At 38.9% G+C, this 25,243-nt stretch overlaps 1 protein-coding gene and 1 long non-coding RNA gene across 7 annotated transcripts in view; one reads left to right on the top strand and one right to left on the bottom strand.

The window, feature by feature from the left end:
- LOC115519254 overlaps positions 1-25,243 on the bottom strand; it is a 121,471-nt gene that overhangs the window by 48,518 nt on the left and 47,710 nt on the right. For all 5 annotated transcript variants that reach the window (XR_003970437.1, XR_003970440.1, XR_003970439.1 and 2 more), the window contains 2 exons: positions 17,361-17,466; positions 15,398-15,476 (listed from right to left, as the gene is read on the bottom strand). This is a non-coding gene — a long non-coding RNA (uncharacterized LOC115519254). The remainder of the gene's footprint in view (positions 1-15,397; positions 15,477-17,360; positions 17,467-25,243) is intronic.
- CB4H12orf56 (chromosome B4 C12orf56 homolog) overlaps positions 1-25,243 on the top strand; it is a 114,716-nt gene that overhangs the window by 45,145 nt on the left and 44,328 nt on the right. For both annotated transcript variants that reach the window (XM_030323116.1, XM_030323115.1), the window contains exons 4-8: positions 4,821-5,229; positions 9,937-10,007; positions 15,475-15,619; positions 22,221-22,327; positions 23,159-23,248. In XM_030323116.1, coding sequence (XP_030178976.1) covers positions 4,821-5,229; positions 9,937-10,007; positions 15,475-15,619; positions 22,221-22,327; positions 23,159-23,248 — 822 coding nt within the window. The remainder of the gene's footprint in view (positions 1-4,820; positions 5,230-9,936; positions 10,008-15,474; positions 15,620-22,220; positions 22,328-23,158; positions 23,249-25,243) is intronic.

The raw sequence follows: 25,243 nt of genomic DNA, 5'->3' as shown, positions 1-25,243 counted from the left end.
AGAGGACTAAAGAATGTTATCATGTGCAGAGCTTTGAAACACCTCTGAGGTGTAAAGTTTTAGGCCTAATTATGAGAAGCTGCAGGTCATAAGAAGGATGCAGTTACCTTGGGACATCAGACTTACATAAGTATGATTGCTTTTTAGGGCAATAGTAAACAACAGGTCTTTTAACACCTAAGGGATAGAAAACAGATTAGTGATCTCTGATAATGAGATTCAGTATTTAGGTTTCTCTGTCTTTAGTGTAGCTCTTCATTAGTGGATAGTTCCGTGTTCTCATATGCATTTTACAGGAGAAAACCCAAGGAGATATTTCAAGTAGAAACAGAGTACTGTGACCTACTTAAGAGTTCCCTAAAGCTGCAGGGGGGAAAAAAAGACTGCATATTGCTTGCGAGTGTAAAGAAACAGAGAGGAAGGCTGAGATCAATAGAACACTTTTACAGTGCCAGCTCAGAGGAAGATTTATACAAATTTAATTGAGTTCACCTTGAATAATCCATGAGGAAAAAGAAATTGTGCCAATGCTTAGCCCTCAGATTAGGTCTGGTTTGCCCGTACCCCCTAGGGTGGATTCTGATCTGAATTTACATCTATCTATAGCTTCTACTGATATTTGGCTATCGGAAATTTAAAAGGAGAGTTTCTAACCACAGTCCATGGCAAGTGAAAGGATGAGCTTTTGGAGAAACTGATCTGTTTAATAAACAGAAGTAGAGGGGCACCTGGGTGGCTCAGTCGGGTAAGTGTCCAACTTCGACTCAGGTCATGAGCTCATGGTTTTTGAGTTTGAGCCCCACATCGGGCACAGAACCTGAAGCCTGCTTCGGATTCTGTGTCTCCTTCTCTCTCTGCCCTTCCCCCACTTGTGTTCTGTTTGTCTCTCAAAAATAAATAAATGTAAAAAAAGAAGTAGACCTGACAATCCAATAAAATGAGAATGTGCTATGCCACTAGCAAAACAGAACAGGGGATAAAACCCAAGAACATGGGGGCGCCTGGGTGGCGCAGTCGGTTAAGCGTCCGACTTCAGCCAGGTCATGATCTCGCAGTCCGGGAGTTCGAGCCCCGCGTCAGGCTCTGGGCTGATGGCTCAGAGCCTGGAGCCTGTTTCCGATTCTGTGTCTCCCTCTCTCTCTGCCCCTCGCCCGTTCATGCTCTGTCTCTCTCTGTCCCAAAAATAAATAAACGTTGAAAAAAAAAAAGTTTAAAAAAAAACCCAAGAACATGAACCTTATATTTTTCTCTAAGAAGCAACACTTCTTGATAGAAAATAGAGAAAGGGAGTTGTGCAATTTCTCTCTGTCTAGCACATAAACATGCAAGTTCTGCAGCTACACTGGACCTCAAATCTGGACTGTGCCTTCGGTGATTTAACCTTCCCAGACTTCACTCCTCACGAGTAGGATGGAGCTCCTGATAGTACCCTGCTCACAGGGATGATATGTGAGGTCTAAATCATGTACCTGTAAAGTGCTTAAACTGTGTGTGACGCTTAGCCCTTATTAAGACTTAGCTCTTTTGTTATTGCTAATTACCAGTATGTCAGCCACTGAGCAATAATTTATTCAGCATCCTCAGAATGCTTGATCAAGCTTTGGGACAGAACAGCTTTCTTCTTTCCAACTGTCACTAATAACACTACTATATGTATGTATGTATGTATTCTGAGGGGGGGGGAGAAGGGCAGAGGGGCAGAGGAAGAGAGAACCTTAAGCAGGCTCCATGCTCAGTGCAGAGCCCATGATCCTGGAATCATGACCTGAGCTGAAATCAAGAGTTGGACACTTAACTGACTGAGCCACCAAGGCACCCCAATGCTACTGTATTTAAAAAATAAAAATGCTGTTGTACAATAATTTGGCACAAGGTACCATCTATATTAGTTTTCTAAGAATTTCTTGCACAGTAGGTTGTTATAATTCTATTGGAGGACCAGTCCCTTGTCTATGTAAATATACTATATGGGTAAGTATATGAATCCAGAACGTTTAGAAACTCAAGAGAAAGGATTTGATCAAGGCCTCCAGAAATAAGGGTTTTTATAAGTCTTTATGTCTTCATCATTCTCAAAATTGGCTCTGAAAACATTAAACAGATATATTCTTGTGCACATAATTTGCTCACAGCTTATCATTATTAACCAAGATTCATTGCTCAATTACACATTTATAAAAACATAAAAAATAACCCAGTGAAGAAATGGGCAGAAAACATGAATAGACACTTCTCTAAAGAAGACATCCAGATGGCCAATAGGCACATGAAAAGGTGTTCAGCGTCGCTCCTTATCAGGGAAATACAAATCAAAACCACACTCAGGTATCACCTCACGCCAGTCAGAGTGGCCAAAATGAACAAATCAGGAGACTATAGATGCTGGAGAGGATGTGGAGAAACGGGAACCCTCTTGCACTGTTGGTGGGAATGCAAATTGGTGCAGCCGCTCTGGAAAGCAGTGTGGAGGTTCCTCAGAAAATTAAAAACAGACCTACCCTATGACCCAGCAATAGCACTGCTAGGAATTTATCCAAGGGATACAGGAGTACTGATGCATAGGGGCACTTGTACCCCAATGTTCATAGCAGCACTCTCAACAATAGCCAAATTATGGAAAGAGCCTAAATGTCCATCAACTGATGAATGGATAAAGAAATTGTGGTATATATACACAATGGAATACTATGTGGCAATGAGAAAAAATGAAATATGGCCTTTTGTAGCAATGTGGATGGAACTGGAGAGTGTAATGCTAAGTGAAATAAGCCATACAGAGAAAGACAGATACCATATGGTTTCACTCTTATGTGGATCCTGAGAAACTTAACAGGAACCCATGGGGGAGGGGAAGGGAAAAAAAAAAAAAAAAGAGGTTAGAGTGGGAGAGAGCCAAAGCATAAGAGACTCTTAAAAACTGAGAACAAACTGAGGGTTGATGGGGGGTGGGAGGGAGGGGAGGGTGGGTGATGGGTATTGAGGAGGGCACCTTTTGGGATGAGCACTGGGTGTTGTATGGAAACCAATTTGTCAATAAATTTCATATATAAAAAAAAAATAAAAATAAAAACATAAAGATCCATTTATTGAGCATTGGGGTGGAATCAATATTCATTCTTCTCCCCCATCACTCTCTTCCTCTTCCTTTTCCCTCCTCCTTTATGGACTTGTCTGAAAACTTCCCTGGGATAGATACTCAGGAGCAGAATTGCTTTGTTCATTCTATATATGAATTTGCTTGTTGGTTTTCTTTTTCTTTCTTTTTTTTTTTAGAGCGTGTGAGTAGGGGAGAAGGGCAGAGAGAGAGAGAGAGAGAGAGAGAAAGAAAATCTCAAGCAGGCTCCATGCTCAGCACGGACCCAACACGGAGCTGGATCCCATGACCCTGGGATCATGGCCTGAGCTGAAATTAAGAGTCGGATGCTCAACTGACTGAGCCACCCAGGCACCCCTATTTTTTTAAGGGTTTTATTTTTAAGCCTAAGGGTTTGGCAAGGGGTGGCTGTTTAAGTGAGATGGAACTTGGATGAATAAATTGGAATGACCACTTTATATGGGTGTGTGCACATGTACCTGCAACACTGAGCTGTGGGCTGGAACTCAACACAGTTCATAATCTTGTACAGATAATAAATGAATTTTATACCTGTTTTAAAGTTAATTTAAGGACTAATAAAAACAAAGAGGCTTTCCACTTTCATGAAGGTTCCAATCTAATAAGGGAGACAATATATTTTAGCATAAAATGATAAACCAGTAATTCAAGGCCATATAGGGTAATATTAATAGCTAAGTACCTACTGAGTGTTTCCAGTGTTACAAACACATTGCATGTATTTTCTTATTTGATCCTCACAAAAAATTTTTGAGATTGGTGCTATTATAGGTTCCTATTTTAAAATTGGGACATTGAAGCTTAGGTCAACCCAAGTCACATTACCCCTGAGGGGCGGAGCCACGATCGGAACTTAGATCTCATCATATCCTACAACTTCTTAGCCTCTACCACTTGCTTCCTCATGCAGCAGAGTAGAGGAATGGTCATGGTAAGGTGGAGAATGGGCACGGTGAGGGTGGAACTCAGGACTGATTCTGAAAAATGTGCTGACACTATTGGAATGACACTGGAAAAATCAGAGTATTAGCAAGACGTGAATCAGAAAAAAAAAAAACTTAAGAAATCTCACTTCAAAAAAAAAAAAAAGAAATCTCACTTAATATCTCCATGTGAATAATTTTTTCTTTATAGGATCCACCAGAATTGCCCAATGAAAGAAGAGTCAGGTTTCAAAAGCAGAATGAAAAGTTCTTACATTGGAAATATTGGGGTTTGGTGAAGGACAGGCACAATACTTTAGATATAGAAAGTGCTTCTTTAAATGACATTGGGTACAGTTTTATTTCTGAAAGCAGAAAAGTATAATGAAGTATACCCTACCTCCACTAGGCCAATGGGTAAGCATGTGAGGTTAAATCACTCCCTTCTCTTGATAAGCATTCCTTTTGGGGCACCTAGGTGGCTCATTTGGTTGAGCGTAATCTTGATTTCAACTCAGATCATGATCCCAGCGTCATGGGATGAAGCCTTGTGTTGAGTTCCATGCTGAGCATGGAGCCTGCCTAAAATTCTCTCTCTCCCTCTGCCCCTCTCCCTTCCTCTCTCTCTCTTTCTAAAATTAAAAAAAAAAAGTATTCCTTTTATGTGAAAATATTTACTTACTTTCAAAGTCTTAAACTGCTGCAATTGGGCCACCAGATTCCCTTTGTCCCTTACTGTTAAGTTCTGAATATTATGTTTACCGCTACATTCTACCTGACAGGTACCACCAAGAGGTCAGCACACCATCCACAGACTCAACCTTCTGTCTTCCTTCAGACCTCAAGGAGCCGTCTCTTCATGGCCAAAGTGCCTTTCGACCCTTACCCACCCCCTCCAGGAGGAGCTGTCAATCCACATCAGCTACGGGAAAGGTTGTCACCTTGCCATCTTGCACAACCAACACGAAAGAACCCAAGGCACTGTCAGATCACAACGGTTCTCTAAGTGAAGTCCCTTTAAAGGGCAATGGGAACGGAAATGAGTTTTACTCAGGAAATTCCTCCCTGGCTTCCCCTTTACAGAGCAACCCAAACCTAGAGAAAAAGGCGTTGGAACTTCATTTGTACATTATTTCTACAACCTCATCGATATTTCTGCACTTAAAAAGTTCGTGGACCAATTATATTATAGTAAGTGTCCTCATAAGGTAACTTTGGCTGGAGTAATTTTTAAAGCCAACATGCCTTTCCTGCTTTCCAAAATTTAGCTTTGGAATTTAATAATATTATGAAAGACAAACACACTGGACAATTGAGGATATGATTCTGTTCAGGCTATTGCAAGATGGAAAATGCTTATTAATGAGTGTCTTAAAGAAACAGGGATGGACCAGGGGTTTTACAGAGGCAGGTAAACAAGGGAGTCTCCTGGCAATCATGGAGAAGGATGGACAAGGTCTTATCTTGGAATATTTGTGAGCAGGGTGGTCTTTTTCAGTTAGCTGGGATGTTTTCTCAACCATTTCTGCTTTTAGAGAGCACAGAGCTCAGATAAAGTTCAACACTGTCAATATGTCTCTGTATTTCTTAGCTGAGCTATTGAAAGGAGGTTAATCAGGGTCATTGTCATAGGAGCAGATAATTTTGGAGTGATTTCCTCCAAAATAAGGTACTTAGAATTTTACCTTATTTTAGAAATGAGGAAAATGAATATTTTAGGTGACTTACTCAAGATTATATAGTAGGTTTAGGGACAGAGTCAGAACTCTCATGTGTAATCTTTTTATTACACAAGGATCAGTTTAAAAATAAGTAATTTATTACAGGAATAACATGATCCTTTTCAGTTATCTTCAGTGATATATAATTTTTACTATTGACCTTATAACACAATAATATTAAAAAATATGACAGGCTCTTTTCATTCAGAAGAAGCTAAGGAAGCAAGGGGTTTGATAAATGGCTAAAAACTGAAAGACTGCAGAACAGCTCAAGTTTTTTCTCATAGCATGGTTCAGAATGGTCAATTTTTAAATTACATGTTAAATGCTCAACATTTCTCCTTAAATTCTTACTTTTATTATTTTTTTTAATATTTTATTTTTAAATAATTTCTATACCCAATGTGGGGCTTCAACTTACAACCCTAAGATCAAGAGTCACATGCTCCAGCAATTGAGTCAGCCAGGCGCTCCTAAATTTTTAAACAGCTTTCTCCAAATTAAGAATTTAAACAAATCTTAAATAGAGGGGGAAATTCTGATCTATCATTAGGAGGCCACATATGTTCTAATAGAAAAACCAAATTTTGATCTATCTAAATGTTTCAAAATGACCGTTTATGTTTCCCTGAATTGACTAACTCCGGGTTTTAGTACTCCTTTTTAATTCTGCAGCAGAGACATGATTGGGGCAAGTCAGACAGGCAAACTCGTAGCCCTCCTGATAGTAAAAGCAGTAACAATAATGGACATGTATTAACAGGTAGGATCTGCTTTGATGCTTTCATATATTAATTCATTTAATCTGCACACAACCCTAGGAGGTAGAACTGTTATTCTCATTCCATAGATGATGAAATTAAGGCACTGAGAAATTAAATGATGTATGCAAGTTTGCACAATTACTGTGGAGCCAAGATTTAATTTTTTTTCTATGACCATTGAAATAAATGTCAGTGGAGGGGGGTTATCTTTGAGTTGGTAGATGCTATCATTAAAAAAAAAATTTATTTTTGAGAAAAAGAGACAGAGCACTAGCTGGGGAGGGGCAGAGAGAGAGAGAGACACAGAATCTGAAGCAGGCTCCAGGCTCTGAGCTGTCAGCACAAAGTCCTATGCAGGTGGGAATGCAAGCTGGTACAGCCACTCTGGAAAACAGCATGGAGGTTCCTCAAAAAACTAAAAATAAAACTACCCTATGACCCAGCAATTGCACTACTAGGCATTTATCCACAGGATACAGGTGTGCTGTTTCGAAGGGAGACATTCACCCCAATGATTATAGCAGCACTGTCAATAATAGCCAAAGTATGGAAAGAGCCCAAATGTCCATTGATGGATGAATGGATCCATGATGGATGAATTTATGAATGGATAAAGAAGATGATTACTCGGCAATCAAAAAGAATGAAATCTCACCATGTGCAACTACGTGGATGGACTAGAGGGTATTATGCTAAGTGAAATTAGAGAAAGAAAATATCATATGACTTCACTCATATGAGGACTTTAATATACAAAACAGATGAACACAAGGGAAGGGAAGGGAAGCAAAAATAATATAAAAACAGGGAGGGGGACAAAACAGAAGAGACTCATAAATATGGAGAACAAACTGAGGGTTACTGGAGGGGTTTTGGGAGGGGGGATGGGCTAAATGGGTAAGGGGCACTAAGGAATCTACTCCTGAAATCACTGTTGCACTATATGCTAACTAACTTGGATATAAATTAAAAACAAAATACAAAATAAAACTAAAAACAAAAAAACAAAGTCCTATGCAGGGCTCAAACTCACAAACGGTGAGATTATAACCTGAGCCGAAGTTGAATGCTTAACCGACTAAGCCACCCAGGTGTCCCTAATAGATGCTATTATTAAAAATGTTCCATCCCTTAGGGTGCCTGGGTGGCTCAGTTGGTTGGGCGTTCAACTTTTGACTTTGGCTCAGGTCATGATCTTGCAGTTTGTGGATTCGAGCCCACTGTCGGGCTTTGCATTGACAGTGTGAAGCCTGCTTGGGATTTTCTCTCTTCCTCTCTCTCTGCCCCTCCCCTGCTTGCGTGCTCTCTCTCTCAAATACACTTAACATTAAAAAAATAATGTTCTATCTGTTGAAAGATGGAAAATGGGCAAGCAAATATTTCATACATATGATGAATCAGGTTAGCATTCATTCTAGTAAAAATAAGACATTAATTCAATATAAATATTTAGAAAGTTATGACTTTTGTGACACTGTTTCTTTCATCATGTTATTCTTGGTGATACTTCTATAAGTTTTAGGAAATTAAAAAACAATAATCTCCTAAATCAGTCAGACGTATCTTGGCTAACTGATCTCTTGTGCTTTGAGATCTAGAATGATTATTCACATTGAGGTAGGGAAATGCTACTGGGAAAAAGGAATGGACATGTTAACTCTCTCTGTATTTTCAGGGAAAATAAACCTAAACTATCCAGTGAGAAATTAGCACTCATTCTGATTTTAAGGGTTTCCAAAGAGCCAAGTCTCCTTCAGTGATCCATTTTATCTGTAACTTTCACCAAAAATAATTACATCTGAGTTCTTTAGCATCTCAAATTCTACAGAAACAATACATGGCAATTCTTTGCCATTTACATGTTGTGAAGATAGGTGCTAGAAAGCTAAATAACTAAGGAATATCCCCAAATTAAAATTCTAGATTTAAAGTAACCATTAACATTTAGAGAGGAAAAAAAGACAGCTTTTTTTGTCCCTTAACTCAAAACAATGACAAAAGTAGTTAAGAACAGGGGTGTCTGGCTGGCTCAGTTGGTAGAACATTTGACTCTTGTTCTCAGGGTCCTGAGTTTGAACCCCACACTGAGTATAGAGATTTCTTTAAAAAAACAAAAGTAGTGGGGCACCTGGGTGGCTCATTGGTTAAGCGTCTGACTCTTTGATTTCAGCTCAGGTCATGGTTCAGCTCCTTTGCTCATGCTCTCTCTCTCAAAAATAAAAATAAACAAACATTTTTAAAAAATAAATAAAAAACAAAAGTAGTGAGAAAAAGCACATACTTCCCCCACCCACTCACCATCCTGCTCTGATATTAAGGAACAAGAAAGGGGTAAGTTTGTTTGGAGTTGTAAATCAGCAACGTTTCAGAAATTCTTTCGGACCTGTCTGTTAAGCCTTAACATAAAATAAAAGATTATTTAGAGGACTTGCTGAACACTACATACCAACTTATTTTCAAGACCCAGAATGAATGGAAAATGGCAACACTAAAGATTTGAGGGAAAAAATAACCCTATTAATAGGGGAATAGTTAAGAAAACTATTGTATAATCTATGCTATGAAATACTGGGTAATCATTAAAAAGATTGAAGTAAACCTATATATACAGAAATGGAAAATTGTCTACCATATATTAAGTGAAAAAAAAGTTCCAGATTAACATATGTGATGTAGTTTAGCCAGTACTAAATATATATTATAAAAAGATATCATCTGATATGTATAAGATGTATGTCTTTTGTTAAGTTTATTTACTTTGGGAGAGAAAGAGGGTGCACGTGTGTTTGAATGCACACTAGTGCAGGAGGGGCAGAGAGAGAGGGAGGGAGAGAGAATTCCAAGCAGGCTCTGCGCTGTCTGCCTCAGAGCCTGCCTCCGGGCTCGATCCCACAAACCTTGAGATCATGACCTGAGCTGAGATCAAGAGTCAGACGCTTAATGAACCGAGCCACCCAGGTGCCCCTATAGATGTATGTTATAATTAGTATGTTTTTATATACCTGAAAGGATATAAACCAAACTGATAATAATATAGTAAGGTACTTTGTTGTCGCTGTTGTTTTTAATTTCAGTATAATTAGCATACAGTGTTATATTAGTATCAAGTATATAGTAAGGTACTTTGACTAGTGGGATGGGAGGATTAGGGAGAGACATGGAACTTTTATCTTTTGTTTATGCATTTTTGTACTGTTTGATTTTGATAATTTCATTTTATAATGAGCAAGTGTCATGTTTAAAATTATTAAAAACTATATAAGGAAACAAATACTCTGTGGTATTATTTACATAAACAAATCACGTACTATAGCATGGATTAAGGAATAGATATACAGTATTGACTAAAAGTAGGAGAAATTGATTTTCAGTAAACAAAGATTCTAACTATTCCCACTTTTTTCCTCTTTTAGAAAGCTACTCTTTTACAAGATCCCCTACGTGCTGGTGAGCTCAGTCCTATCGGAAGTCAAAAGCCATATAGGTAAGGAGTGATGATATGCTAGAGTTGCGTGGGGGACTGTTCCCTCATCTCTGCCTCTCGTAACTCCATGTGTTGCTGACCAACACATTTACACCTCTACTTCAACTCTCTGCCCTGAATTTTAGGTCTGCAAACATAATTGCCCACTGGCCATCACCTCTTGTCGGTCTTAAAAGAACTTTAAAGTCAGTATATTCAGAACAGAGCTCAGCATCTTCCTTCTGGGACTGGACCTTCCTCTTGTGTTCCCTAACACAGGGCCTGATGTTGTTATCCCCAGATCACCTAAGCCAGAGTCCTGGAAGTCATCCTTATCTTCTCTTTCCCCTACACCACCACCCCCACACCCAGCCATTCACCACATGATTTATTGCTTTTCTCTAATATATCTGGATAACATCTTCTTCTTTGACTGTCACATACTCAGCCCAATTACCTTTGTTCTGAGCTCCTACAGTATTTTCCTAGCTGGCTTCTGCCTTCACTCTCTAAACCATTCTCCATAACAACAAAGAAACCTTTCGGAAGCACAAATCTGATCATGTAACTCCCTCCCTTAAAGTCTTTGAATGGCTCTCCATTGCCTTTAGAAAAAGGTCTAAACTTTACAGCAGCTTGTAAAGATCTTTCTGATGTGTCTTTCGTCTTTCCATCTTCAACTGTTGTGTCCCCTCAACTCCTGCCCTAACCTCCTGATCCAAATGATCTCACAGTTCTCAGAAAGCTCCCTGGTTTTTTTGTTTGTTTGTTTGTTTCTTCCTCTATCCTGGAACCCTACTCTCTATTCTTCTTCTCCTTCATGAATAACTTCAACTCATCAAGACTTAGCTTGCTATCCCTTTCTCTAAAAATCATTTCTCAGAACTACATTAGGAGGGGCCCCTCTAGAACATTCTGTGCTTACCATCTTTTAGGACTCAACAGCCTATCTTATGATTGCTTATTTGATTATGTGCTGCCCTATTATGTACTATGCCCCTTAAGGGCCAAGACTGTACCTTGGTCATTGGCACACAGTAGGCTGCCTTTATGGAATGAATGAATAAATTGTTAAAACAATTAAACATGAATCTGATTTAAAGTGTGGGTATATTAGCTTTCAAAAGGAATGCGGTCCTGACACATGTGGCAAGATGGATGAACCTTGAAGAAATTATGCTAAGTGAAAGAATCCACACATAAAAGGACAAATATTGTATGATTCCACTTACTTATAGGAGGCATTGAGAATAGGCAAATTCATAGAAACAGAAAATAAAAGAGAGGTTACTAGGAGCTGAGGGGAGAGGGAAATGGGGACCTACTGTTCATTAGTACAGAGTTTCTGTTTGGGAAAATGAAGAAGTTCTGGAAATGGATAGTAGTGATGGTTATACAACACTGTGAATGCACTTAATTTGTATACCTAAAAATGGTTACAATGATAAATTGTATGTTATATATATTTTATTTCAGTTTTAAAACAGGTAAGGTGTGTGTATATGTGTTTAAGGGAATAGATAAAACAAGATTGGCAAAATGTTAAAAATTATTGAATCTAGGTGATAGATGGGGTTTCTTACACAACTTTCTCCTTTTTTGTGTATGTTTAAAAATTTCTATAATAAAAGTTTTAAGAAGGCTTAAGAAACATAATAAGCAAATATAACAAGTATCTTATTTATATCTTGATTTCAACAAACCAAAAATAAAAGACATTTTTTAAATAAGTTTTTTAATTTATTTATTTATTTTGAGAGATAGAGAACAAGGGAGGGACAGAGAGAGAGAGAGAGACAGAATCCCAAGCAGGCTGTGCACTGCCAGCATGGAGCCCACCATGGGGCTTGAACCCATGACTGTGAGACCATGACCCGAGCCAAAATCAAGAGTCCGATGCTTAACTGACTGAGCCACCTACGCGCCCCTAAAAAGACATTTTTAAGACAATGGAGGACATCTGAATGTGGACTGGGTATTAGCCCATAGCAAAGAATTATTGATAATTTTGACAGATGTGACAATGATGATTTTGTAAGAAAATGTTTATTTTGAGGTATGTTCTGAGGTATGTAGGGGTAAAGTAAGGATGTTTGTGATTTAGTTTTTAAAAGATGGTAATACAGACAGCTTAGAATTTCTATGTGTTTTCATACGTTTACTGTAAAAAAGTATCAGTTTTAATTTTAGTGCTTTATTTAAAGTGGTTTTAAAACTAACTGGATAATAAAATAGGCTTTATCTCTCTGTATATGTGTGGCTTGAAATTTATCCTTGAAGGCCAGAAAGAGAGTTGAGTTCTACCACTCTCTTGACTCATGAAAAGCATATTTCTTACAAAGTTAATTCCCGAAGGCAACACATTTAAAATGCAGTGATTTAAAATGCACTATGAAGAATGTGGTCTATGTACAAGATATATAAGACAGGTCTCTGCCTGCAAGGCACCTTCAGTTTAAAAGGAGTAAACATTCTTTGGGTTTCAAATTAGAACTCTGTCACAAATGTGAGTCCTGTAACATCATGGATGTATAGGGACCATTGTGAACATATACACAGTGCTTCTGAGATAATGTATGAAAAGCCTTTTCCAGCTGTAAATCATTATAAAAATGTATTATTTATGTAGAATATCCCCCCCCAAAATTAAAACATATGGGAAAAATAGAGCTTATCATTAGATCAAGAATCCTTCTTGCTACATTATTTGAGTGAATTTATATTTTCTAGCTGATGAAAGTATAGAATATCTGTTAAAATTAATGTAACATTTCCCCTTATTCCTAAATTGAATAATGGAGTCTTCTGGCGCTAGACTTTTTATTATTTAAATTAGCCAAGTAAAGTTTATCATCATCTATGTAAAAACAAATATTCTGGGCAGAGAAACTGTGATTATATCAATGTCTCTACAGAAATATAGACTCCTGAATCTAACTTGTATTTATGATGTATATGAGACCTCAATTTACATATGAATTGATTTTTAGTATGAAGAGATTAGTGTGTTTTTTCTTATGAAAAAAAATTTTTTTGTAAGTTTGGTATTTCAGTCTATTATCATAGGTGCCAAAGGAAAAAAAACTGTCCCTATGTGAATCTCAGCAAATTGTCGACTAATGGGAAAAATAGGAAAGTCAATTGGAAAGTAATTCTGCTGGTATGCTTTCTGAGCTTGTGGTTTTCTAAGCTCACTTGTTTGTGAAAACTACATTTCTGCTGTTTTTGGAGTTCTCAGAGAACAGAGGGATTTTATAGTATTTTTTAAATGAAATGGGATTGTAATTAGAAGTGGATGTATAGGGAAGTGGGATCTCAAAGCTCGTTCATATTTTATTTACAAACTATTTATTAAATATTTACCATGTGCTAAGCACATGTAGTAACCAAAGTATCAAAATGATGGCGTAGGTATGATAATACCTATTTTACAGATGGGAAACTGAGGCACACAGAGAGTAGGTAACTTGCCCATGGTAATTACTCAGGTAAAGAGAGGCAGATCTAGAATCTGAACCCCATATTTATAATCATGTTCTTCTGCCTCTGACTTCTATCCCTGAATTCTTGATCATTTCTCTTGCAGACTCTCCACTGGAAAAGAGACTGTTTTTCAGGAAGTCTTCCTGTTTTTGTTACTAAGAGAGGCTCAGTGATTGGATAGAAGAGAAAATCATAGTGTTTTTAAATAAAAGGGGAGGTAGTAGGCAAGAGCCAAGATTCCGTGCAGTAGTATTGGGATAAATGGCTGGTATTAAGGTTGGAGTAGGTGGTAAAAATATTTTTACTTTGGGGTTCCTGGGTGGCTGGGTCAGTTAAGCGTCCAACTTCGGCTCAGGTCATGATCTCGCAGTTCATGGGTTGGAGCCCCACGTCGGGCTCTGTGCTGACAGCTCAGAGCCTGGAGCCTGCTTCGGATTCTGTGTCTCCCTCTCTCTCTGCCCCTCCCCTGCTTGTGCTCTGTTTCTCTCTGTCTCTCAACAAGTGAATAAAAATGTTAAAAAAGATTTTTTAAAAATATTTTGACTTCAAGTCAGAAATTTTAGGAAGTTTCCACTGACCTACACAGAATATGAAACATCTCTTCTACTACTACTTTGCACCCTGCTCTTCTGAATCACTAGTTGTATGAACTTGGACAGGCTACTTAACCTTTCTAACATCCCATAAATGTAACAGTAATTCCCAGCCGTACCCCCTTCGTGGGACTGCATGAGCTAGTCCATGAAAAGTGCCCAGGACAAGTACACGATCACAACAATGGGGCAAAAGATATATAATATATATATATATATATTAATTATATTATATAATTAAATAAATACATATTATACAATTAAATAAATATATTTATATATTAATATATAATATAATATATAACACATATATAATATATAACACACATATATAACATATAACATACATAATACACATTATATATTATACATATAATATATACTTATAATATATAACATATAATAAACATAATAAATATATAATATATAATATATAATATGTATATTATATATGTGTTATGTATAATATATATAAATTATATATGTGTGTTATATATATGTTATATATATTATATATACGTTATATATAATATATAAGACGTGTGGGAAAAGTGCTATAGGAGAGGGTCCTCATTCATGCTGGAATTAGGGAAGGCTTTAAGGGGGAGGTGTTACTCTCTTCAGCAAAGCCAGCTTTTCCTGAAGTATTGAACGTACGCAGGTCAGTGACAAGAGATGAATGCATGTGGTACTCTGACATGGCAGGAAACAACTTTGAATTCCACAGTGGAACAGTGATTGCTTTTCCAACTAGTCCAGTCTTATTAGGGAGAACCTCTGGGCTTGGTGCCCAAAGCGGGAGCTCTCTGAGACATGTTCACCTGCCTTTTTGTCAAAGAGAGAGCAGGCCTCAGGCTGGGAATGTGGCGCATCAATGTAGAATCTGTGTTGCTTCCCTGATGTTTTTACAGTTACCTGCTATTTATGGCACATGACACTGGTTCTCCTTGTAAAGTAGTGATACAAAGTTTTCTTTGTGAATAATCTCTCTCTCTCTACACACACACACACACACACACACACACACACACACACAAAGGGAGTTGATTTAAAGAAAAAATATTAAGCAAATAATACTCCATTTGGCTCAGGCAGTATGGTAGATGGTATGTAGCAAACTGCAAGCTAGACTATGAAAGAGAGACAGAAGTTTCCTAGGGACACTGAGAGCATTGCTGATGTGGATACAGCTTGAGTAAAGGGGCACGGGCAAAAGTATGCCTGGAGAGTTATAAATAGCTCAATCTGGGGAAAGCAAGGTCCATTACTAATGAGTAATAAAACTAGAAGCACAAAACTATATTAAAATTCCATTAGAAACAAAGTTTTACAAACCTGTCAATAATTGTTGATATTCTTCAACTGCCGTTTACCATTTTTTACATGGAAATTTTTTTCTTGTGTTTCTGTAGATCTGAGGAGAAAATTAAGCACTTCGGTCAACTTAAATCTGAACTTTTCCTTAAAGACAATACGTTGAGGAAGATACTTTGTCTAATTACAGAACTTAAAGTAGCAGCCCAGAAAAACTTCATTCTGAAAAGGCTTTTCTGGAAAGTAGGTGTTTTGTTTTATTTTTAATCTTTGAAACTTGTTCCAGCTATTTATCGAATGCAGGATATTTGAGCATGTAGTAAAATACAAATAAATGTTGTCTTGTATTCGGAGGCTGTATTTTAAAATGTTGATGGAAATTTAATGCAATCATGACTCAGTATTTGAAATCTTGTGACGTAATCGATAATGTATATGTGTGTGTCGGAGGAGAGACGGGGAAGGAGAATGGTAGCAAAAAGTACCTTATGTGGGTTGGTTTGGCAACCACATGTATATGTGTGTGTTGGAGGGGGAGCTTCTGGGATGCAAGATGTATGGGTACAGAGAGTGAGATGAGAAAGTAGATTTTAAGAAGTTTTACCTTCAGGTAACCCTACAATATAAGTACAATTAAAACAAGTTACTTGTGAACGTAGGACTTTTTTAAAAAGGTGACTCCTGGGGAGTCAAATCAACCTAGCTCTCACTCAGCAAGTTATAGACTTACTCTGTAAGACTTATTTCAGTTTCATGGGCAGGTATTCAGAAGCCCTGGCGAGTACTGATATGGTGCTAACAAGGGGGTGAGCCCTGCCTCGGGTTGAGCTCCTCTTGATGGCTATATGTTGTATCCTAATTCTGGCCAGTGGTTTCAGAGTTGCCAACATTTTATTGAGCAGCTGTAAAGTGCACAGCTCCCCAGCCATACAAGACAGTCCTGATCTTAGATTCGAAGGGCTTCACATGTAGGACGACCAACCACCCAGGTTTGCCCACACTTGGGTGACCAACTGTCACAGCTTGCCTAGGACTGAAGAAGTTCTCAGGATATGGGACTTTGAGTGCAAAAGCTAGGATAGTCCCAAGCAAACTGAAATGGTTAATTACCCTAATTAGAGGGTGCATTAGCTGCATAGAATATTATGTCAAATGTCCCCCAACACTGAGACAGGCAACAATGATACTGTGCTACGTAAATGCTTGAACTGGATACACCCTGTTAGGAATATAACATCCGGGTCTTGACTCCAAAACTAAAGAGGATTGTAGAGAATATAGGAACAGGCATTGAAATGACCACACAAGGTGATTATGAACATGGAAATGGAGGTAATGTGAAAAGGCTAAGGAAACTGATATTATATCACACCCAAGTATAACTCTCCAGTCCATCCCACACGTGGTATTAGTTTAATCTGTAACTCTGATTTTGTGTCCTTGCGCACTCAAAAACTTCTTGTGGCTCTCCCTTCGAAATACAAACACGTTGGCTTTAGCATTTAAGGCTCTCCACTAAGGACTTCTGTCACAGATTCCAAACTTGGACAGGCATGGCCCATGCAAGGTGGGTTTTCAGGAAGGGCCAACATCTACATAGGGCAGGCACTGGGCAAATGAACCCAGCTGTAGATGCTCCCAGGGAAGGCACAGAGCACCGGCGGGGAGAGTGACCTCTACACAGAGAGTGTGCAAAAGAGATCAGGGCATTCCAGCACATGCGTAGGTTATACCCAAATGTCTGCAAAAACATTTGACACCAGGAAGATCTGCTTGTTTAGGGTCTGGCAATAGAGTCTTCAGGGAATGAGGTAGGGGAGGTGGCAAGGATATAAAGATTGTCCAGAGTAAACCTAGCAGCTGGGAGAGGACTAGCAAAGGACTTCACACTGGGCTCACAGATGTCCACTTAGATAAACCAGACACAATCGGGGGACTGGATTTAAAGTAGATGTCTAGGTAGGAGAACTGAGGTACCACTTACAGGTTAGACTAGCAAGAAGGGTGTTGATGTTGAATATCAGAGCGTTGGCCTCGAGGTTTCTTAAGCATGTCCAATCTTCCAATGTGCCTGATGCAGATGGCCTTGGCTGTGGAGCCAAAGAAAGATACAAAGAAAGAGAATGAGGCTGGGCCTAACCCACTCAACCCCACACTTCATTGCTTTCATTTCTTTCCTCTAAAAGCTCCAGCCTCGTGGGGTGACTTGAACACCTTGTTCTTCCAGCCCCTCCTCGTTTCCCCTGCTGTTATCTCTAGGCTACTCTTTCTTCCATTTTCTCCTGTTAAAATCCTACCCATCCATTCTTCAAGGCTCAGCTCAAATGCCGTTCTTCTGACTTTCCTGTCATCCTCCATGGGGAACTTTGGAACCCTCCTCTTTCTCATCTGTTTTGGCAGTTCTGTACCATAGAACTTTCTTTGATGTTCTTTATGCTGTTCAATAAAGTAGCCACTAGCCACAATGAATGTGGCCAGTGACTAGGGAAGTGAAATTTAAAAGAATGTTTATTTATTTTCAAGAAGGGGGGGGGGGGGATTGTGAGTGGGGGAGGGGCAAAGAGGGGGGGGAATCCCAAGCAGGCTCCATATTGTTAGTGCAAAGCCTGATGCAGGGTTTGAACTCATGAACTGTAAGATCATGACCTGAACTGAAATCAAGAGTTGGATACTTAACCGACTGAGCCACCCAGGCGCCCCACCATTTTAATCGATTTAAATTTAAGTAGTGCCATGTGACCAGTGGCTACTGTGTTGGACAATGCAGTTCTATGGTATCTCAGCACCTTCTAACAATTCAACAAATATTTATTACATGCCTGCTCTAGGCCAGGAATGGGAATAGGCATTAGAAATGTGAGCATGAGTAAGACACAGTTCCTACTCTCAAGAATTAGCTCAGAAAGTCTCCTTTTTACTACAGTTTTTGGCAAAAATTTTAATTTACCCTTGTATGCTATAAGCTTCTTCAGGACAGGCATGTGTCTTACTCATCATCTTCGTATTCACCCTAAGGTCTAACATGTGCCATGCGTATACCAGGTCCCATAATCAATTCGTATTGAACTGAAAGTTTATTGTCTTGTGAAAAATTAACCTGATCAGAAATCTAGGAATAAAGCATTCATGTTCTGTTGCTTAACTGAAAATACTGCAGGGGCGCCCGGGTGGCTTAGTCAGTTAAGTGCTCAACTCTTGATCTCGGCTTGGGTCATGATCTCACAGTTGGTGAGTTTGGGCCCTGCACTGGGCTCTGTGCTGACAGTGCAGAGCCTGCTTGGGATTCTCTGTCTCCCTCTCTGTCTGTCTCTATCTCTCTCTCAAAAATAAACAGATACACATTAAAAAAAAGAAAATACTGCAGCCCTTCTTTAATGTAATGTCCTTAGATGGATTAAAATAGGTCTTCTAATTCAGTTGTCAAAAACGAGAGGCCAAAATGAAGAGAGAGGGAAATAAAAGTTATATGGGCGGTCTCCCTATTTGTGGTCTCCCCACACTTAGTGGGGTACCTCGTTCTCCTCCCCACCATGCTTCCAAGACCTGGTAGCCTTATGTTCTCTCTAATCCACAACCACAATCTTACATTCATTTATACAAAGTTAACATATATAACTAATAAAAGTCAACATTTTTATCTTCTTTTAGGAGCTTTTTTCTTTAAAGTTATTATGGCTTTAAGCTTAAGCAGTGGTTTTGCAACTTTGTGCTGGGCTCCCTGGTGAACATAAGGTTGTGTGAAACTTCCTCAGAAACCCACACTGGCGTGGGGAGATTAGGGGCATCTTGAATTTTTGGTTCCTGAGTAAGATGATAAAAAATCATACATATAATAGTTTCATATAAATAAAATTTTACAAATATATATAATTTTATATAAATATATTATGTACTATAAATACACACACACACACACACACACACACACACACACACACACAATGTCCCCTTTTGAAATCAACTGTATGGGGTATAATTTTCTTTAAGGTAATCTTTTTTTTTTTTAAACAATTTTCTTACAAGTAAATTTTAAATTATGAGAACATTTTTTCATAGGTCGACTAAATTGTAAGCTTTAGGATTATGGACACCATGTTTGTTTGTCTGCTTTGCTCAAGATATTATCTCATTACCTAGTACAGTTCCTGCTACATAGCTGATAATCCGTAGTTATGTGTTCAATCAATGAATGAGTGAATGAAAGAATTCTCTGTTCATGTTCCTTCTTAACCCTTTATTTTTTCTCCATGAAGTTTTTTTTTCTCAACATTATTTTTTATTGTGGTAAAATACACATAAACATAGAATTTGCCATCTTAACCATTAAAAGAAAAAAGATTTAATGTTCATTTTTGAGAGAAAGAGAGGGAGAGAGCACAAGCAGGGGAGGGGCAGAGAGAGGAGACACAGAATCTGAAGCAGGCTTTAGACTCAGCTATCAGCAAAGATCCCGATGCAGGGCTCGAACCCACGAACCGTGAGATCATGACCTGAGCTGAAGTCAGATGCTTAACGGACTGAGCCACTCAGGTGTCCCTATCTTAGCCATTTTTAAATGTATGGTCCAGTGATTTTAAGTAGGTCCTGTATACTGTTGGAGCCTCTCCGGAACTCTTTTCATCTTGCAAAACTGAAACTATACTCATCAAACAATAACTCCTCATTCCCCCACTTCATGCGGCCTCTGGCAACACCATTCTTCTTTCTACTTCTATGAATTTAACTTCTCTAAATATTTCATGTAAGTGGAACCATCCAGTATTTGTCTTTTTGTGACTGGCTTATTTTACTTATCATGTCTTCTAGGATCATCAATGTTGTAGCATATGTCAGAATTTGCTTGTTTTTAAGGCTGAGTAATATTCCATTTATGTATATAACACATTTTGTTTATCCATTCTCCATTGATGGATACTTGGGTTGCTTCCATGTTTAAGCTATTGTGAATATTACCATTATGAATATGGGTGTGTAAATACCTCTTTGAGACTCTTTCAGTTCTTTTGGGAGTGTACCCATTAGTGGGATTGCTGAATCATATGGTAATTCTATTTTTTTCTCTTTTAAAAAATGTTTTTATTTATTTATTTATTTTTATTTATTTTTATTTTTTTTTAAACATTTTTTTTTCAACGTTTATTTATTTTTGGGACAGAGAGAGACAGAGCATGAACGGGGGAGGGGCAGAGAGAGAGGGAGACACAGAATCGGAAACAGGCTCCAGGCTCTGAGCCATCAGCCCAGAGCCTGACGCGGGGCTCGAACTCACGGACCGCGAGATCGTGACCTGGCTGAAGTCGGACGCTTAACCGACTGCGCCACTCAGGCGCCCCTGTTTTTATTTATTTTTGAGGGAGAGAGAGACAGAGCACGAGCTGGAGAGGGGCAGAGAGAGAGGCAGACACAGAATGTGAAGCAGGCCCCAGGCTCTGAGCTGTCAGCACAGAGGCCAATGTGGGGCTTGAACTCACGGAGTGTGAGATCACGACCTGAGCCGAAGTCAGATGCTTAACCGACTGAGCCACCGAGAAGCCCCTACAAATACTATCTTATTTCAGCCCCATCAGGTGACATTAATTCCATCTTAGACATAACCTGAGTCATACAGTGTGTATGTAATTTGCCAAATATGACAAAGCTGACCCATGGCAGAGCTGGGATATGAAATGAAAGAACTAGGCACCAGAGTTAGTGTGCAGAGCCACCAACCGTGCTAATTTACCAGGGCAGTGAGTAACCAGCAGCCCTTCTGAGAGGGTCTGCTATGCATCCTGCTCCTTCTCCTCTGGTCCCTCTCTCCACCGGCCATCCTCAGCCTCTTCTCATGCCAGATCACCTATATACAGGCACCCATAATACCTGTCTAAACAAAGAGTCTAATTTGTCACCAGTAAACAAAAGTCCTGGGGAAGAAAACGAACAAGAGAGGGACAGAAAAGAGAAGCAATTGCATTATATTTCTAATTAGTACCAACTTGCCTGATTTCATGGGCCAGTGCTTACTTCATGCTCAATTTATCTCAAGAGACGGCATAGCAGCACAAAAAATTTGGTTCCTGCACTCTTAAGTCTGTGTTTATTTTGGCAGAGATGGAAATATACTGTATTAACAGAATTATTAGTATCATTCTCCACCATCTTCATTAGGCTACACCAATGCTGTGAGTTTGCTTTTAGGTTAGTAAATATATGTATTTATTTATTTTACATTTGTTTATTTTTGAGAGACAGAGAGAGACAGAGCACAAGCAGGGGAAGGGCAGAGAGCAAGGGAGACACAGAATCCAAAGCAGGCTCCAGGCTCTGAGCTGTCAGCATAGAGCCTGATGCGGGGCCCGAACCTATGAACCGTGAGATCATCATCTGAGCCGAAGTCGGATGCTTAACCGACTGAGCCACCCAGGCGCCCCAGGTTAGCAAACATTTTTAAAAGTGTTTTTCTAGCCCTTATTTCATTGTATCCTCACAAAGGCCAAATTACTTTGGAAAGACAGGAATTAGAGTAGCCTCCATTTAATATATTATTCCCAGGTAAGTAAATGACTTGCTTGAGATTAAACACCTACTTCTAGAGGGCCTTCAATATTAACGGGAGAGCCAAGGCTATTAAGCATCTCTCAGCATCACCCCTAGGCTTTAGCTCTGGCTCTGTTCACCAGAACAGTGGTCTGTTTCCTGGTGGTAAGTAAAAGTGTTTTCAGTTCAGATTATGCTAATATTAATGAGAGATATTTTAATTCACTTCGTCCCCAGAGAATAATTTCTTTGTATTTTTATTATGTAAAGATAGAGTTTTACCATCTGATACCTTATTTACCATTTTCTTTCCTGCTTGCTTTCACAGACCAGTGACCTTTTCTATTTCCTAGTGAACAAACTTCATGAGTACTTGCCAGAGTCTAGGGATAAGAGCACACTTCAAAATAGAAGCCAAAGGGCTGATGAGCTGGTGTAAGTATTAACTGGATAATCATAGATTCTTTTCCCCCTAGGGTGTTAAAGATGAATGGAAGGCACTGGACAAAATACGTACCATATTAATGATAAATGGCGCTGCAAGTTTTGCTTCACATAAATTTTTTAAAATAGCATTCATTTTGTTCTACTTTTTTTAAAGTTTATTTATTTATTTTGGGAGAGAGAGAGCACAAGTAGGGGAGGGGCAGAGAGAGAGGGAGAGGGAGATTCCCAGGCAGGCTCCTCACTCTCAGTGTGGAGCCTGACTCAGGGTTCGAACCCATGAACCATGAGATCATGACCTGAGCCAAAATCAAAAGTCGGATGATTAACCAACTGAGCCACCCAGGCAGGTGCCCCCATTATGTTCTACTTTTTAAAGAAAGGCTATACAAGAAACTAGAATATTGGTTGTCCCAAAGGAAAAAAAAAATGGGTGTCTGGAGGAAAGACACCTTTCACTGTCTTCTTTTTTTTACCTTTGAAATTTTGAGCCAAATATTACCTACCTGAAAAAGTTAAAATTATTAAAAATAATTTTAAAGTGGTGTGTGATTATCAGAAAAAAATGTTAAGGATAAAAAAAATATGAAAATAACTTAATCCTGACATTCAGCTATTGATTCATTCAACAAATATTTCTGAGTGTTTACTATATAGCAATCACAGAGTGGTCAACCAAAGTTGACAATCTGATATACACAATTTCCTTCTCTATATAAATTACCTGAGAGCAATTCTATCAAGGATTACTGATTTTGTGAAATTCTGGACTTGTAATGCAATCATGCCATTTCTGTGCTTTTTTTCCTCTTTGTTTTCTAGGGCATGCATTGAAATTATGCAGACTCTGGGACTGATGTTCAGAGAAACAGAAACTGAGTCATCACGCCTGAAGACATTGGCAGCTAAGAAGTAAGGTTTTTTAGCAGAAGACATTGGGACCTTGTAGTTGCAACCCATTAAGTACTCTATTGAGTGTCTTCCAAAACTGATAGCTCTTTTACTCTTCTAGTCAATCCCCTTGTAAGTATATGAAACTCTTTTGTCTTTCCACTTCCTTCTGTGATGAACAGATCAACTGGCACATAGTGAGCACTCTCTGTCTGTCTGGATTATTAAGGGCACAAAGATTTTTTTTGGCATAATTTTATATTTTGTCATTGTCTGCTGAACTTGAAAGAGACCAAATGCCCCATCATACATTTAAAGCCAGGGCTTCTCTACTAGAATTTTATAGAGTGCCCTTATACCCACACAACAGAAAGACTATGTTGCAAATGCAGGAGTTATAGTAGCTTCATCTAATATATAATTGTGTGACTTTGAAGTGAATGATGTTGGGGGTTTATTAACATAGGGTAAGCTGCTATAATAAAGATATGCTAAAATATGTGGTCCGCAGAAGATAGAAATTTACATCTTTTCACATACTAGTCCAGAGTACATAGTCATGCTTTCCTCTACGAGATCAGCCAGAGACCTAGGTTCCTTCCCTTTTGTTGCTCAGACATCTTTTTTTTTTTTTTTTAACGTTTATTATTTTTGAGAGAGAGAGTGAGACAGAGAGCAAGAAGGGGAGGGGCAGAGAGAGAGGAGACACAGAATCTGAAGCAAGCTCCAAGCTCTGAGCTGTCAGCACAGAGGCTGATGTGGGCTTGAACTCACAAGCTGTGAGATCATGATCTGAGCTGAAGTCAGATGCTCAACCGACTAAGCCACCCAGGTGCCCTGCTCTGACATTTTTATTACACTGTGTTTGTCTTCATGATTGAAGCTGGCTGACTTCTGAGACTTCATTAAATCCTATGGAATGGAGGAAGAGAAGTAGAAGGCAAGCAAATTTCCTTTTTAAAAAGAAAAATGCTTATGGTGTAAGTTTATCTATTTATTTTGAGAGAGCGCACGCACGGTGGAGAGGGGCAAACAGGGGGGGAGAGAATCCCAAGCAGGCTCCATGCTGTCAGTGCAGAGCCCAATGCAGGGCTTGATCCCATGAACGGTGAGATCATGACCTGAGCCGAAGTCAAGAGTTGGAGGCTTAACTGACTGAGCCACCCAGGAGCCCTACACATTTCCTTTTTAAACAAGGCGTATATGATTTTTCTGCTCACATTCTGCAGATGAGAACTTTGGGCATAGGCCCATATATAGCTGCAAGAGAGCTTGGATGTGTCTGTAGTTACATGGCTATGTACCTAGCTAAACTTTGGATGGTGATAGGGATACCTATTATTAAAAGAAAGAATGAAAGAATGTAAAACAGGGGGACAATAGCATTCTTTGCCCCAGAAAGTACGTGTTTGCATATTTTGCATATTATCTGCTTGACCTTTTTATATGATTTATAGATTATGAATTACATGCTAGGCCAATGTTCTGACTAAAATCTTAATTTTTTTCCACCCTCATCAACTGTTTGTCTAAATTTTCTCTAGTAGAAAGTAGAAGAAAAATGAGAGCATGGGCCCTAAAACATTTGAACCAGGGAAAAGAATAAGAACTCCTAGTAATTTTGTTCTGGCTATTTATTAGAGAACTTTATAAATTAATTTTAATGATTATATTCATTAACATTTCTTTTTTTTTTTTTTAATTTTTTTTTCAACATTTTTATTTATTTTTGGGACACAGAGAAACAAAGCATGAACGGGGGAGGGGCAGAGAGAGAGGGAGACACAGAATTGGAAACAGGCTCCAGGCTCTGAGCCATCAGCCCAGAGCCCGACGCGGGGCTCGAACTCACGGACCGCGAGATCGTGACCTGGCTGAAGTCGGACGCTTAACCGACTGCGCCACCCAGGCGCCCCCATTAACATTTCTTTAAAAAAAAATTTTTTTTAACATTTATTTATTTTTGAGACAGAGAGAGACAGAACATGAACGGGGGAGGGTCAGAGAGAGAGGGAG

Source organism: Lynx canadensis, chromosome B4 (genome assembly GCF_007474595.2).
Source record: "Lynx canadensis isolate LIC74 chromosome B4, mLynCan4.pri.v2, whole genome shotgun sequence".
Lineage (NCBI taxonomy): Eukaryota > Metazoa > Chordata > Mammalia > Carnivora > Felidae > Lynx > Lynx canadensis.
This window is presented reverse-complemented; position numbering and strand designations above follow the sequence as displayed.